Here is a 17,370-nt window from a genome sequence, read left to right as displayed (position 1 = left end):
CCTACATGAGGCAGCAGGTCTTGCACTCTCACGTCCTGGTAGCAGTCTTTGAGCAGCAGCATTCGATAGCTGCTTTCACTGTTAAGGTGCAGCGTATTTGGCGTAGTTCTGCCTGCAGGCACATTTAATTGCAGCGTTTCCAGCTGTTTGCTGCGGGTCAGAGGTGTAGCTCCTTGGGAGCCCGCCTCATCCTGTGAGAACATTCTGGTTCCTGAGCAAGGTCAGAAGTCTTCAGGTTCTCTGTTCCAGGCTTGGCATCAAGCACCAGTTCTGACAATCTCAGCCATTGTTTTTTTGTGGTGTGGTTTGGTTTTTTTAGGTTGTGCTCTTCAGATACTAAATATACGGCAAGATGGTCAAATGAAACTGTCTTCAGCAGCATTTTAATAAGTCCCAAGATGATAACAGACCACATGCCAGATGTTGTGCTCAAAGCGCTGAACAGTTTGACTCAGGAACATGGATCGTGCATTTCTTGTCAGGCACGAGAATGTAACACCGATGTGGTATAACCCAAGCTCGAAGATGAGGTGTGGGGGTTTTTTATTGCAGGTTTCAAGTATTCAGGACACGTTCCACTTCCATTCCTAAGTGGATTTCAGTACTTTTCTCACATTGCATAAAATAAACAAGGGTGGTGATGCCCTTGCCTCTGCAGCAACCTCGAGTGACATTGTGCTGGTTAAAGCACAGATTCTCCATTTATGCTGAAAGTTGAGCTTTTACAGAACGGAGCAGTGTGACAGGCTCCAGCCACGCCTGCGTACACTGGCGCACGGGCTGCGGCCTCGACGGAATACTTGCCCAGCGCAGGTGCATGCGTGAGGACAGCTTGGCCTGTGTGTTAGAGCAGAGCTCTGTCCGACCTGGCATTTTAAGCGCTGGTTCTGCTTTGAATTCACTTCACACCGTTGTCTCTGCACCCCGTGACCCACCTTTGCAAAGCCTGGCAGGTGCTGCGGGACAGGAGTGCTGTGACCACACTGCTGCAGCACGTGAGGTGGCACCCGTGCAGTGGCTGGAGGTGGGTAAGTGAGCGAGCTGGTGGCAGCGGGCAGGCCACCCATGCTGGTTTTTAATCAGGCAGTTCTGATTGATTGCACTGTTTTTCTTACAGATAGGGGCGTGGCAGGGATGGTGTTGTGAAATGCTGCTCAGATATACATGTGCAATATTCTTTAATCTACCCGTCTTTTGTATTTGTTGATCCACATGATTATTTTTATTGATTTCAAACTAATCTCGTAACTACTTATGAGAAGGAAAAAAAAATTGTATTGTTCATATATATTAGTCACTAGCTCTAGCTCCAACTGTTGAGAGCGCCTACCTAATTCTGCCAAAAATGTACAACCAGTTGTATGGATTTTAAAAATGAATTTCTCATTTCTAGTGTACAACTATCTTAACTCTTTTTGTTTTAAAGCTCAGCAGCATTTCTTATTAATATGATGTGATGTGAGTGGGTGTTCTTGCTGTGATACTTAATGCGGAGACAAAATAAAATGCACTCTAAAAATTTGTCTTCTTACATTCAGGTATGCTGCTTACTATTTTATAGCTGTTCAGAGCTAGATGCAGTGCAGCAAGGTAAGTCCACACCAGCAGCAAAGGGCCTGGCAGCACCCCAGGCAGGCCCCAGTGGTGCTGCGGTGTCCCCTGCCACTGCCTGTGGAGCAGGACCAGCCTCTAGGGAGAGGAGAGAGCAGCAGGACTGCCTGCTACTGCCCTGGAGACAGGGCAGCTAACAAACACAGCATGGCTATCAGATTTAAACGGCTAAAATCTGAGGCATTTAAGCACAAGCTGTACTGCACCAGTGCCATCATTTTACAAACCATTAAAGTAACAGTTTTAGAAGAAAAGCACTTTTGTTTGCATACAATAGTGAAACAGGTGGGGGTTTTCTCCCCTGGCTCTCAGCAGCAGCTAGTAACAACTCAAATAGTGCAGGGCCTCTGAAAAAATGTGGCTGCGTACTGTATTTAATTCTTGTGCACAAGCAGGAGCCTGTGGTTAAGCACACACGGCCCTGAGGAGACAAGCACACCACACTGCTGCTGGCTCCGGGAGAACATGCACTCATAGCAGTACAGGAATGAGAATGCTTGCTCAGAAACTCAGACATCACCACACATGTGATTCAAGGATTTATTAAGTCATACATGCAAAACATACTGCTAATTGCATTAGCAAAAGATCAATGTAAAAATGTCACAATTTCGCAACTTTTAAATTTTGCTTTAGTGGTTGAAGGGTGTAGTTCAACATCATATTCCTGCCAGTTTAGAATGTACAGAACATTAGCACTAATTTACAGAACCTCACAGACCCAAGTTACCATTATTCAATCTATGCTGCACACGGACATGTAGTGACATAAAGAACACTCATCTGCATTAGTCATGTTACAGTGGTGGGGATGTCTTGCAAATAATATTTGAGAAGATTCATGGTTTGTAGAGGTTTAAAATATAAAAATTACTAAAATGTGTAAAGCTGCTTCACATGATTTTTACACCTAGTTAATAAGACTAAAAGCACCTCAGAAAGCATATAACTTACTGGGTCAGAAGTAACAGGAAAATGAGGATATGCTTGAATGTTCTACTCTACACAAAAAAAAAAAAAAGCAAATTTCTATCACCAGAAAGGTTTTAAAATACAAGTTATATTGCTCAGTAAGAAGAGATTCTACAAGAAAAGCATTTACCACACAACAGTTGTGGGAGTGGCTGGTTCAGAGTTGTACATAAATGAATGCCCTCCTTGAAATTCAAAGGAATTTACCTATGGACACCAACCTCTCTTCCACTACTCCACCTCTGGGAAAACAGTCACCAACTTCAACCTGCACTAAAAAAAATCAACTAATTCCATGTAACTACCCTGGCAGTGTAGTGTAAGTCATCTGTACAGTGTGGAAATACTGTCTGGCACTAGCATCGGCTCCAACCCACTATTTCATTAATCCACCACAATACAATGCTGTCAAAAGGACTAGATACACTTCAGTAAGAATAGTTATTTATTTATTTTTAAAATCACAGCAGCAAGAACTAGATTGCAACCAAGCCCTTACCAACGATAAAGCATTTTACACTGTGACTCGAGAGTGTCAGTCATTGTCAGAGATCCAGGTTTGATACACAACACTAGGCAATGACTAGGTTGAGAAAACATTTAATAAGAAAACACATTAGAGTGCAGTGTTTTGCTAATTACCCGGTACTGTTACTTACTGTGAAAAACTAGAAAGTGTTTTTGCATTTCCTACCAGAAATTAGAGTCATCTTCAAGAAGAATCTTTAAAAAAGTTTAGTGCTTAGTGTTTGTAGCACAACAATGCAACTTAGTTCAGCAGATAGTTTGGCAACACTTAATTGAGCAAGAACAGGATTTTAAAAATAAGGCTTTACATAGGTTTGACTTTTCCAGAGTTTGCTTTTAAAAGAATGCAAGGTGACTTCCACACTTTTAAACAAATGAAACTGAAATTGTTGATTGGTTCTAGAATTTATGGAAGAGAACTAATTTATAACAGAAAAACTTGGCATTGAGTGTGAATGCTCCATTGTTCCGAGCAAAGCACAGGGTTTGGAGTGGGGTGGGGGAGGGTAACGTTTACAGCAGCAGACATTTTCTCTTCCTCTTCTTTACAGGAGGGGGGCACAGAACTGCTCGGATAGCTTCATCAAACACTGTCTTGAGGCCTCGCTGCGTAAGTGCTGAGCATTCCAGGTATTTCACTGCACCTGTGGAAAGCAAAAGGCAGTTTACAAAGCAGTTTTCCAGTTAGAGCAGTACCACTTTAGCTAACTCCGCAACAAAAGCCAGGCCTTTATTTTAATTAAGGGTACAGCATCTTCCACAAGCAAAATTTGGATTAAGTCAACAATAACACGCCATCACCATCATACCGATCTCTTTTGCCATGGCAAGGCCCTGTGGGTAGGTGATAGGAGTCAGCTTCTTCTCCTTCAGTTTTTCAATAGTGTCCTTATCATCCCGGAGATCGAGTTTGGTACCCACTAAGATGATGGGGGTGTTGGGACAATGGTGCCGCACCTCAGGATACCACTGCAAAAAAACAGAGGGGGGGGGGGGGGGGCAGGTTTCCGTGAAGGCTCTGGACAGAAAGGCTCGGCGTCCTTCATGGTAGTCAAAGAGTAAAGGGAATGTAAGACCTCGTAAGGCAGTAGTAGGAAAGAACATACAACTGCAGCGAGTTTTAGTGAAGCCAACAGGTATTTTGACTGTGAAAATCCACCCTATTAAGGGCTGTATTTTCTCCACACATCACAGAACCCCCCACCCTGCACTTCCCTAGCCCTTGGAGACTACTCCTAATTGTGAAGTCTCCACCGTGCCGTACAGATGAGTTGTCTAAGGACATGAAAGACTGCAACAGCAGCAGCATATGTGGTAGAATGCTGGCTGATGCAAGAAACAAGTGTATCAACCTGATTCTTAGATGCGTTTGCTTTTTAATATTTTTTTTTAAAGTGCATTGAAAGGAAAGGTGCTGGTTGCAATTTTAGCACCTTGTTGGCTGAACACTCTTGAATTACTGTTATCCCATCAATGCATCAAGGATTCATCAATCCAATTCATACTTGGGAGTGTTTCACATGCCCTGAACTTCCACAGCTTATCAATTAGGTAAATAGATTTCTGTCTTTTCAAACTAAATTTCACATTGCCTGCCAAAAAAAGAATTTTTTTAAAACCACCTAATATTTTCCAGCCACTGTTGTAAAGCAAACAGTATGTCGAATGCTTATAGAAATAACACGATAGCAGCTCGTACTTACCTTAGCACGGACATTTTCAAAGGAAGCGGGACTCACAAGGGAAAAGCAGATTAAGAAGACATCCTACAAAACAAGGTGGTAGAAGTCAGCCCAGCAGAGCAACCCTTACAAAAACGGCATGAAAAGGCCAATAACCCCAGCACCTGTATCACACTTGCCACAGGCAAGGTCAGCGATACAGCTGCACACGACAGAGGGGCTTTCCCAGTGGGAAATCCATTCCCAGGCAGCTACAAGCAGACACAAAAGGGGGGACGACGCCAACAGACAGATCATAGTCAAGTTCATAACCAGCTATTGCAGTGGCCAGCCACTAAGATGCTTACACTGTTGCATTCCAAAAACTTTTTTCCCCCTAAGTGTCACTTCTTCTCCCTCACCAACATTCAGAAAAAAAACCCCACAAAATACTTCAGATCCCTGACAAAACACAGGGAGCAATGAGGAGCCACCAGACTGGCTCCTAACCCAGGGCTGGATGCTCTCTGCAGACCCTAGAGTGATTTAAGCCTTTACGTGTAACTCATCAGCACAGGATGTTGCAAACATGTTAACCACTGGCACTGATTTTTAAAAATATGAATAGACTATTAACGTACTACTCTAGTCTTGACTTGCAGAGGCAAAGTATACAGTATAGAATTAAAAAAAAAAAACAAACTATGATAATGTCTACAATTATTACTTCCATGCCCAAATCGGAATAATCTTGTAGAACTGTCACTTCTTCTGAATATCAGTAAGAAAGAGATTTCAGAATTTCTCTATAACTAGATTAGGAGTGAGAAGGGTATTAAAAACCTCAAAGCTCCCTCCTTCCCCTTCTAAATAATGAGAAAGAAGAGAGAAAAGCGGGCATTTTTAGGGATCTTGCACATCTCCCTTTTCAACTGAAGGCAAAAGATCCTTAAGAGTAAATGTAGCTTAGAGCACATGTTTACACTAACTGCTGTACAGTGTACACTTCAACCTGCACTCTACAAGCACACAGAATAACTACAAAATTAATTGCCTAAGCTGATGAAGACTTATCGTCTTACCGTATGACCCTGAGCTCAATAAGCATGTCTCGAACAAGCCCAGCTTCCCCCCACGTACCTCTGCATCCGTACTTATGCCGGTACCAAATGTGTTAAAGAATCAGATGTTTCAGAATGTTAGTTGATTGTGCTGCATTTCAAGGCATTTTGTTAGGTCAGCATCTGACATCTGCACTGCTAAGCACTTGCAACCCAGTTGTTCATGCATCACCCCAACAAGTTTCCGTAGCAGCGTCCCAGAAGAAGAAAGAAACAACATCAAATAAGGTGATACTATGGCCACTACTTCTGTTTTCCAATTCTGCAGGTTTGTGGTGACTGAAGGTCGGTCTGCGCATTATGCAGACTCTCTCCTTCACTGGCTCCAGAGATCAAAAAATCCAGTGTAACCACGTGGAATTATTCGTAGATTTCAGGTGTCTTTCACACTACCGATCTTCATAAATAGGAGGAAAAGGTATTTATTTGTAAGAAATGGTTTAGTCTTGACAACTCACAAGGAGATTTGGTAACAGAGTTCTCAGACTTGCAACTCGATAGTTCCAAGAAAAGTAGTTGTTTAAAAAATAGGGGCCAATTTATCACTATCATAGGCAAGACAAGATGACAGAACTTGGAACTGAAGTTTATTTAAAGTTTTACATACGGCAATGGGTTGATCTGTCAGACTGGAAGATATATTCTTACCATTGGTTCCTCCAACCTAATAACAGTAGGAGATAAAGTTACTCCTAAAATGGATTTAAGGGAAAAGGTTCTCAGGCAGCAATTTGTGCTCACAAGTACTCGCAATGTGGCTTTTCTTCTTAAGAGAGACGCTGCCCTGTTACTCGGCACAACCAACCACCTGCACCCAGACCAGACCACCAGGCTTCCCCAGAAACCCGTCGATGCCTGCCTGCACTGGCAGAGGGAACTTGCAAGAGCAAACCTCCAGGGGAAGCATCCTCCTAACTGAATTTTCTTTTTGCTTTGGTCTCCTGAACAAACACAGTTAACCACCCTTTCTCCCAACTGCTTCCTTCCCCAAATACTTTGAGACACTGGTAGATTTCAAATACATTCAGGAGAAGGTATTAAATTCCTGTATATTTTAAGGAGGGGGAAGAAAGATACAAATTAACTCCTCCACTAAGGCAAAGTCCTTCCTGTGAAGTTACCAGCTGCTGAACTGCTGGGTGACCAACAGAGGTACACCTACTGGCCAAGTCACCAGCAACACCTGCTTTCACCCTGCCCAGAAGGTCCTTCAAGTGCACAAGAAACAGAGGGCCCCAAGAACATGTGAGGGGCGAGTTTCACACAGCACAGTGAAGGAAGAGGGAGGCCGAACGCAGATCCTAAAACCTCGGGCTTCATCATCAGCTCCACCCTCCTCCTCTATGCTTTGTTCGTTTCATGGGGTTTTTGTCCTGTAAGTGATGATGGGTCTTGCATGTTGCGCAATCTAGAATCTGAAGACTGCTCCATTAGAAGTTAAAGACTTACCACCCTGTTTCATCCTCTGCTGTATAAAACAATCCAAATAACTGGAAATACTTCAAACCTTAACAGTTACACATGCTTGTACAGAAGCAATTTTTTTCCCCAAAAATATGCTTAGATTGACATAGAATTCTTTTGGAGTCTATCAGAAAGCCACAGTTATTTTAGCAGGCTTAAGACACGCACATGCATATCTTTTTATACCCTGAGACACTTTTTAAAAAATATTTTTATGATGTTAAGTAAAGCTTAAGTTCTAAGTATCCTATAAATGTTTAAGTATTGGAGAAAAACAGCCTTCCATCGTCTCTCTTCCTAGGAAAGATATATTTCGCATTTCTAGCAGAGATGCCTATAACTGACGAGTTCATATCTATCTTGGGTATCGTAACTGATGGGAAAGCCTAACTGTAAGAGTTAGTGAGCAGCGAATTAAGGAAAATTGTGAATTAAGACAGTTCTCTAAAAAAGCACCAGAGCTCCTTAAATGAGATATGTATTATTCAAGAAAGCAGTTATGCTGTGCAGTAACTGGCACAATTCTGCATTTTACATTATCAGCATTGAACATATATTTGACCATTAACAACAACAGTAATTAATGCAAAAAAAAAAACGCCTTTACTTAAAGCACAGCCCCACCAGATATATAAGCAACAGCTCTGGAGACTAGAAAACCAGCGTCTACAAAGATTAACTGTAGCGAAGTCAAACTGGGAAGAAAAGAGCGGATTACTTCAGCATTTTCCTTACACAAGGAAAGATGCAGCGCACAGACAGGACTTAACCAGTTGCAAGCACAGAAGACAGAAGCACATTTGTAGTGATGTTACAGCACAGACTACAGTAAATAATAAAATAACCACGGGCTTAAGTACATTTGAAAGCTCCGAGCAGCCTCTGTCAATACCAATAATATCTTCATTCACTACTGCCTCTTTCATATTTGCAACATCTTCACAGAGACTAAACAATATCAAGTGCTTAGCAGTGACAGTGTCAGGTTGCAGCCAAACATTAGCCTAAAAACAAAAACAAACCCTGCTTTTGGCAGACAGACCTTAACATCAATGGACTAGCTGATGGGACTATTCACCAAGGGGTTTTGGTTTTGTCTGGGGGGGTGTTACATTTAACAACAAGCATTCTAGCTGCTTCTGAGGCTGCAACTACACAAAAGCCAACAAGTATCAGTGCACGCAAATATGCAAGCATGCAAATTTTAACATTTGTACAACTGTACACACATCAAAAATTTAACACTACAGCTACAGCACACAGGACGAAGGAAGGTAGCTTGCAGTGAGTCACTAAGAAATCCAACTCCAGATGTGACAACATTGGCCTTGCGTTCAAAAAATAAACTTTACGTTAAGACAAAGCTGTACAGATTCTTTCTAGTTTCACACTGTAGTTCTTACTGTTTGCGGATAGGAGAGCGGACGTAGTCTGTCATAGTCCTCTTGACCAGCTGTATCCCACAAACCCAGGTTGACCGGTTTTCCATCAACCATTACATTAGCAGAGTAGTTGTCAAAGCTAAATAATAAAATAAATTAAAAAAAAGTTAGCTGCATCAGACTTGCAGTAAAACAGGGCACCCAAGGACTTTTTCCTACAGAGTTCTAATTGGGAACACTGCAAACGGAAACATTTTTATTGCATCTTTCTGCTCCCCAGAAACAGTAAAGTTGTTCTTTAAATACTGAGCCTGGTTCGGGTAATGGAAGGAAAAAATAAGCACAGCAGACTTGGTCCAGCCTGTGCCGAAGTCATCTATTTCACCGCTCTTCCAAAGGAAGTGCTAATCTCAGTAACTGGGGGGAAGCAAGTGATGCACTTTGCAAACACTTTCCAGTCTTAGTGGGACATTCAACAAGTTAATCTGTCTCGTTTTGTAAGACTTAAAATAGAAGATACATGAGCAACAACCAAGGAATTCTCAATGCCAACAGCAGGTAATAAAAAAACCGGCTTACTAATGCTGCTAATCAAAACCCCCTCCAATGAAATACCAAAGTTAATTACCAGTGGCCAGTACAGGTGTAGTTTTTATCTCACTGCTACTGCAGGCACAGAGGTTTTAATGACTTGTTAAGGCTAAATGAATGAAGTTCACTGGGAACACAAGCATACTATAATGCAAAAATCTGAATTTTAAGACCAAAATAAGGAAACAGGAGTAATTACGACAAGGCCTTGGAAAGGTAATGCGAGTCATCTGTAAATCCCATTAGAATGTATTGTGTTATCTGAAAAACTCACCAATACTTAACAAACAGCAAGATAGCCAGATAAGCATAGACATATCCAAACAGGGCAAAGCAGCTGCTCATGTACAGAACCCTCCCCACACCAGGCACTCAAAAAGAGAACTACACTAATACTGATACTGACAAATCCTTACATGCAGGAAAGTGGGAAGCACCAAAATAAATGAGTCCCCACAATCTTGTCTAAGGAGCTACAGAGCTGTGGCTGGCTTAGCACAGGATGGGCGGTAGCACAAAAAAGTAGAAGGAACAAATAAAACAAAAAATCTCTAGTCATATAAGCAACCATTTCTGATGATATGATGTTTTCCAAGCTGTTCAGCCTTGGGACTGCTTATTATGAATGATACTGAAGACAGAAATAACACAGAATTTTAAAGAGAACAGCATCTGATAAAATGTTAGTAAATATTAGTCCCCAATAAACTCAGAGTCCCCAGTAGGCCTAGAGAGCAGAGGCGCAAAGCTGATGGAGCATGAACAAGCACTGCTATGACTGTGCTGAGCAGTAAAAGCCCAAAGTGCTTCTCCTTACACACACAGAGACACTCAGTTAAACACTGAAGATGAATCTGGGGGGTGCTCGCAGCCAATTCAAATAAGGAATATGGAACGGCAGTAACCACGGAGGAGTTGACAAAAATGAGTTCTTGGGATTTTATAAATACTTACACAGTGGGTATATATTCTCCAGGAAACGCATTGGTTGTGTAACTGATGAGTAGGCATGTTTTACCTACAGCACTGTAAAAAAGAGAAAGTTTACATGTAAAACACATTCACCTTGAACAATGAGAAATAATATTGCTTTTAGGGAAGAAGACCGATTACATCCAGCCACCCAAGGAACAACTGACTGTCAGTAGTCACTATTGTGCAAGAAAACAGCTAAGAGACTGTAGCCTTAAAACTGCTGGCAATACAAACACACCTAATATAAACATCCATTTTTAAAACTAGTAAATTACCAAATTTTGTTAATCTTTAGACAAAAAGAACCCACAAGTATTAATGAGACTATTCAGTCAGATGACTTGCAGGTATTAGTACTCAACACTGCCTTACTCCAGCTCCCTGAATTTAAAGATGACCCTGAAAAGTATTTCCAGATACCTTTTACACAATACCAAAACTGTTATCTTTTCCAGGAAATGGTATACTTTCACATAAGTAAAGTTTGAAAAAGCTTGAAAATACTATTTCCCAACACACTGTTACTTTTGAGTATTTGAGGAGCAAATAAAAAAATAAGTATAATCCTCACAATATTTATTGCTATTGCAAAATTACCCCCCACATGCATTCATCAACTATTCAAACATTTCATTAACTGATTTATCTATAAATTACATTCCAATATTGGAGAGCTTGGAACACAAAACCTTTCCCCACCAATCCAACTCTGAACAGCCTCAAATGGGGGCAGGAGAAGGTTCTGTTCCAGGTTTCCATCAAAACTCTGGCAGCCAGCTCCTTCCCTCCCCGCATCTTATATCTCAAGTCAAACATCAGATTAACGACACCACTGAATTTGTGTTAGTTTCAGTCAAAGGGTTGGAAGACACAAGAGCAGACATTTCTTTTTTAAAATAGACCCTACAAAGTGTGTTTCTAACACTGCAGACGGGTTCCCAGGCTGGCTTCTCACTTGAAGCGCATAATCCTTTTAACAGTGCGAGAGATTCCAGGGGTGAGTGTGCAACTAGTTCCTCAAAAGCAATAGTGCCCAGCTAGCCTTACAGTCTTCCCTGATCACTCCTGATCCAGACAAACTCCCATACAAGGAAAAATGCATTGTCTTGCAGATGTTTTATCATACAAGGATTTGCTCAAAGCAAGTCAGCAGTAACTGTGAAACCATACTGTACTCACACATATAATCTTGCCATTAGTGTTAGGCTTGACTCACGAGCCTCCTGAACAAAATCTTTCACAAGCTGAAGGAACTCATTACAGTTTTAGTCTAGAACTACAGTTAATATAAAACCAAAACAAACAAAAAACCCCCGAGAACTAAATGCTATTACTAAAAATACCCTATTAACCTTTAGCTTCTGCAGAAGAAAAAAAAAAAAAAAGTAACTCAGCAATAAGCTTTAGTGAAGGGCTTTCTCCAGCTGCAAGCGTTTTGAGGCATTCCTATCTGAATTTTACTATGTAACATCCACTTAAGTCACTGCATTTCTTCTCTTTATTTGGAAGCACGTGAACTGTCCCTTCCCAAAGGGTGTCTTTAAAACATTATTTAAAATGATTTCACACTCAATATTAACCAACCACCCTTGCCTAGTGACTCACAGTTTAAGCCAGGTTAAGTAAATTTGAGCTTTGTCACAACCACAAGTTAGCCCGTACGTTGTAGCTCAATCTGTAACAAGTGTCCATTAAACTTCAAGCAGTTCCATACTGCCTTAGCCCAAGACATTACTTGATAGCAGCATCTGACAACATCAGCTTAAATGCCTGAGCTATGGAAAAATTGCTTCAGTGTGCAAAATTACCTAGGATTTTATCTTACAAGCCCATTTTTTAATTGTAATTTTATGTTTCTCATCTGACACCTAGCTTAACATCCCATCTGCTGCAGCTCACTCTGATCATACCAGGCAGTTTTCCACATTACTTTTCACAGCTGCTTCTAAGGAAACTAGATGTCAGCTCCTTGCACAGTCTGAGGCATTTGGTTTGGATTTTTTTTTTTTTTCCTTTCAGCATGCACTCTCTTTTACCAAGACACAACAAGAGGGGGCATTTAACTCTGTTCTTGAGAAGCACAATCTCTGAAGGTTCTCCTGTAGTAACAGCCTTAAGACACACTTGTGTTCAAAAGCAGGGGAGGGATTTGCCCTTCAAAAACTTCTGTGGGAAAGAATCAGGGAGCAGAGAATGCAACTAACTAATTTAAACAGCTGTCAAAAGAGAAGATGCCATCTTATCTCTTGCACTAGCACTCACTGAATCTGTAACAAGCTGGAACTAGGAGTTAAGGGAAGCTACTCACTCCGCCTCCCCCATAAGGACAACTTGCTATTTTAGCTCCCTGAGCTATCAGTTAGATCGTTTGAATATATTGCTGAACTGCACTCACGACGCTATAAAGCAGGTTACTCTGGTCCAGCTTACAAAGGACAATGTGAAAACCTTCAAAATCCCAAGAGGGGCAAAAGCCATCAGCTTCTTTGGGAAATTTCTTTAGGCACAGACGTTACGTGTTCTCACACTTCTAGAACCTGTTGGTCTGACGCTTCATTTTCCAGTAATTTCATTACAGGTCATCTAAGCTGCTAACAAACTAATGTCGAACTCAACCGTTTTCAGCAGTGGATCAAGAACTTTTCTCTGCACCCAGGCTCCTTTGCTCACCTTGCACTGAAACTGGTGAGTCTGCTCTGGCTAATCAGAACAGCGCAGGAAGGAGGTGGCGAGAGATTTCATTCCAAGCCTGGAAGTGCCTGTAGTGTGTTTCTGCAGCACCAATCGGCCAGAGTAATTTAAACAAGAACAAACACGTTCAACAACCCTGTTTCAGACTTGCTCCATCTAGGTTTCCTGCTTCCCTTGCCTTTTGGCTCACCGCCCTACAAATCAGATCATTATGGTCACCGGCCTTAAAAATAAACACCAATGCCTACCATTATAAATAAAGTACATCCTCTAAGTATTTTATCAACTTTTTGATACTTTCAACTTCTGTATTAAAGCAACTCCCCTAAAGAGAGTTCCAACTGTTTGGCAAAATATAAATCTCTGTATGTAAAGGCCAAGACTAAGAAACTAAAATAACACCAAACCGAGATTAGTCATAACAAGATTTCTAGCAACTACTTAATCATAGCTCTGTCCACCCACTATTACATAAATGAAACTAGTAACATTTGACTGTAATTTAAAATATGGCCTACAGAAATCCAGTGTTTTAACCACTTAATAAGCAAAAGGCTTACAAAAGACGGTACCGAGTCTCTTACTGCTTGCAGGTACCATCCAGGAATTAATGTATTTATATAACTGCATCTGTATTAATTCTTGAAAGTAAAACATGTCATCTCTTTCCTGGCCTTATTTACACTAACAAGCTTTATGAAGTTTCCCCACTGCATTAGAGCTGCCGGGAGCCACAAGACGCAATGAAAATGCCATTGGAGGACCTGCACCAGCATTTCTTCCACCATAAACGCACCAGAGCTGCACAGATCATCGAGAACCTCCTGCCACTAAAAACTGCTTGGGAGAATTTAGTTCCCATTTGCAGCCATGGTAGTGGAGGCCAGCTAAAGTACTGACTGGTTTAATTCTGGAAACACAGATACCTGCAAACAGGCAGCAGCCTTCATAAAAAGCTTTATGTCATTTTTCTTTCTCTGATCCACACGAACTACCTCCCTTAGCAGACACCATGCACAACAGCCCAGGTCTTCACTCAAATATTAAACAGTAGCTGAGATTCCTCTAGTAGCACCCTCAGATCAAAAAGTTCAGTATTCTTGCTAGAGTAGGTTTAGTTACATACAGCTCTGCCAGATAAGTTGTTTTACTCGCTGTGACACACCCTCTCCTAAATATGCTGTTCAGTACCTACAATGCTGCCTTTTTTTTTTTTTACTTTACAAGTTTGGTAACAGAAGTTCCTAAATTTCAAGTCACTGTACTCTCTACAGATTGCACTGGAGGGACATGATGTGTCCAGCATCTTACACAAACACTGCACTACATTCAACAAGGAGCCGATTACCCTACCCCCCGGCTTCTCAACAAATCTATCAAATCAAAGCTATCTCAACAAGCTATCAAATCAAATACAGTATGGCTTTAGCAGGTAAGGCCTCAAGTTAAGCAGAATTCCCAACAGGGACTCTTAGTTCACTGCTCTTGTTCTTACAGTATTTCTATAATTAAAAAATGCCTACAAAAGAGTGCAAAGTGTGACCATTTCTAGTCACATCTAGTAACCGTTTCTCAAAAACGCAGAACTTCCCCGACATCACTGGAGACTTCACACCACTTAACAGCTGCCTTTTCAGAGTGAAAACAAAAGCTGCTAAAAATAACTTACACCAATGCTTTTTCTCAACTGTCAATCAACAGCAATTCCTGCAGTTACTCAAGTGGAGTACTCTTCATTTCTCCTGCACATTCCTACTGCTCTGTATCATCAAGAAGTCAAAGCAACAGTTGCCATTTATTTTTCCCCAACACCACCCTCACAGTGAAGAAAAAAGGGTATGATAGCCAACTAACACACATGCCATGTTTTTCTAGTCAAATTAATTGCCTAAACAGATACTAACCAAAGCTGTAAGAACAAACATGAGTTACCTATGAGAAAGCCTACACATTGACAAATTAAGAGAAGAATAATCACACAGGTACTTCTACAGCTTTATTTTGTTCCTAGCAGATCTTTGTGCAGGGTACATAAAACAATACCCAAGTTTTATATTACGTGAGCAAATCTTTAACTTGCATTGTTTTACAGAAACACTAAGGCTTTAGCCTTATCTAAGCCAAACACTACACATCTCCTAGAATACCTGTAATGGTTGAACTTTTGAAGCAGCGGCGCAGAGAAACATAGTTAAGTATGTTTTAAAAACACTGAATGGAGAATGATACAAAGCTACCAAAAATGAGCAACTGTACCTGAATGGAGCCTTAAGAGATACTTGCTTCTAACTAAGGAAGAAGGAAAACAAATTGAACCACTGTATTTTGTTCACACATATGTACAAAACTCAGGCAGAATTACACTGCTTTCATTTCCAAGACAAACAGCAATAAACATGTTAGGAACTGGGATGGTTTACAAAGCAAATGATGTAAAGAACTCTTTCGTTGAATGCATTACTGAATATTATACAGTTTGTCTGTGCTGAGTTCTCAAATCTAGTGGAGGAAGTAGACTGAACTTTTCCCCCACCCAAAATGATGCATTGCATTTATTTACAGCATTGCCACAAACACAGTTCAGTTGAATTAAGAAAAAAAAAGTCGAAAAGCAAATTTGTTGGTTTTAAAAATCAATATAACCATAGTTATCCTATCTGGAATCAAAGAATTACTTTACTATGAAAAGTCTTAATTTGTCAAGATACCACTTCATGTTCATATTGCTCAAAATCTTACACAGCAAGTCAAAACAAATCGGTCACACAGAGTAAATTTATCTTTCAACCATACTTTTTAGGAAAGGTACATCTTAAAAAACAAACCACAAAAAAAAAAACCACACACAAATAATTTGAAGATTAAGCCACCACGTGAAATTGCAGGCAGTGGCAAGACCATTTAGCTACACTTCACTCCTCTGTCATCTACAGGAGTTTGCTGTGATACCAATTATGCTCAGCCTACACTGGCATTTTTGTTTCTCCTAAGGGGGGAAAAAAACCCAAAACCTCTCAAACTGTGTAAGACAAGTCTTGTTTTCCAGCTGGCCTATGATGCTCCCCTGAGCTCTAGCATCCAGTAAGAGAAAGAACGCCTCTGACTTGGGGGGAATAGCATCATGGAGGATATTCAAAAGTAGCAAACACACAAACTCTTTCCTCGCCACAATTCCAGCATTCCTCGCGTTGAAATCCAACAGCTAAACTTAGGTTACCTCTATCCTACAAAGCATCCTCGAGTTGTTTCACATATTAGCAACACCATATTAGAACGCTGTAGGTCTAACAGTTCTTTGCAGCAAGTAAACCGCTGATTATTCGTATTCCAAGTGCTTTATTAGCCCCCTTTAGGCAGGAGCCCCCAAGACCAGCCGCACACACTCAGAAAGCAGCCCCTGCTCACAAGCGTTTCTGACCCGCTTAGAGTTCAGCGCATTTCGCTTAGTTTTACTGCAAGAATCGGATGCCAAAAATTAAGCTACAAACAGCAGCGTGTTACTTTCACAAACGGTATTTCAAATCCATATGAAATTTCTCCTATCGTTAAAGCGCGGTAAGTTTTTTCCCCAGCACACCCGGCCCGCTCCGGCGCGCCCAGCGCTGCGCGGGACGGGTGCGGGGGGGGGGAGGGGGCGCCCCGCCGCCCAGGCCTCGCACACCCCCCGCCCGCGGCAGCCGCTCCCCTCAGCGCCAGCGAGTCACCCGGCCCCCGCCACAGCGCCCACCCCCGGGGCGCCATCCCCAGCCGCCACCCGGGGCTCGGGGGGAAGCCAGCACCGGGGGCCCCGCCGCCCCGGGACACCCCAGCGGCAGCCCCGCCGCCCGCTGCCGCGGCGGCCACCATTTGCTCGCAGCGCTCCCCGCCGTGCCCCACGCTTCCCTCCCCTCCCCCGCCACCGGCAGGAAGCCGCGGCCGCCACCCACTCGCCCCCACCCCCGCCTCGCCGCCGACCCCGGCCAGCCCCCGCGCCCCTCAGGGGCCGCACGGCCGCGCCCGAGCCCCGCCGCGGGGGCGCCCGCAACTTGCGGCGGGGCCCGGGCGTCCCGCGCCGCTCCCGGCCCCACGGGCCCCCCCTCCAGCCCCCGGGAGCCGGCGGAGCTCCTCATGGCGAGGGCCCGACCGAGGGGTCCCCTCACACTTACCCGTCGCCCACCACCACACACTTGATGGCCTGCATCGGGGCTGCGCCGCGGCGGCGGGTGCTGCTGCTGAGCGGGGCGGGGAGGGCCGCGCAAGAAGGGAGCCGGCGGCGGTCTCCGCACCGGGTCGCGGCCGCCTCCGCCCTGTGCCTGGCAGCGGGGACGAGGCAGCGGCCACCACCCAAGGCGGGGAGAGGGAGGACTGCGGGGAAACAGGAAGCGGCCGCTCCAC

General features: G+C 42.9%; 2 protein-coding genes across 4 annotated transcripts in view; one reads left to right on the top strand and one right to left on the bottom strand.

The window, feature by feature from the left end:
• The window catches only part of DAGLB (diacylglycerol lipase beta), a 14,134-nt gene extending 11,502 nt beyond the window's left edge, over positions 1 to 2,632 (top strand). For both annotated transcript variants that reach the window (XM_037382695.1, XM_037382694.1), the window contains one exon: positions 320 to 2,632. In XM_037382695.1, coding sequence (XP_037238592.1) covers positions 320 to 512 — 193 coding nt within the window. In that variant the 3' untranslated portion in view covers positions 513 to 2,632. The remainder of the gene's footprint in view (positions 1 to 319) is intronic.
• Positions 2,138 to 17,370, bottom strand: RAC1 (Rac family small GTPase 1). 2 transcript variants are annotated; one of them, XM_037382696.1, is made up of 7 exons: positions 17,142 to 17,370; positions 10,285 to 10,356; positions 8,761 to 8,878; positions 6,501 to 6,557; positions 4,815 to 4,877; positions 3,921 to 4,080; positions 2,138 to 3,755 (listed from the first exon to the last, which is right to left on the bottom strand). In XM_037382696.1, exons 1-7 carry the CDS (start codon positions 17,174 to 17,176, stop codon positions 3,625 to 3,627), a joined length of 636 nt encoding a protein of 211 aa, XP_037238593.1. In that variant the 5' UTR covers positions 17,177 to 17,370; the 3' UTR covers positions 2,138 to 3,624. The 2 variants fall into 2 exon arrangements, with proteins under 2 accessions (XP_037238593.1, XP_037238595.1); XM_037382698.1 differs by lacking the exon at positions 6,501 to 6,557.

Source organism: Falco rusticolus, chromosome 4 (genome assembly GCF_015220075.1).
Source record: "Falco rusticolus isolate bFalRus1 chromosome 4, bFalRus1.pri, whole genome shotgun sequence".
NCBI classification, from domain to species: Eukaryota; Metazoa; Chordata; class Aves; order Falconiformes; family Falconidae; genus Falco; species Falco rusticolus.
The sequence above is the reverse complement of the archived record's forward strand: the minus strand, read 5'-3'. Positions and strand labels throughout refer to the sequence as shown.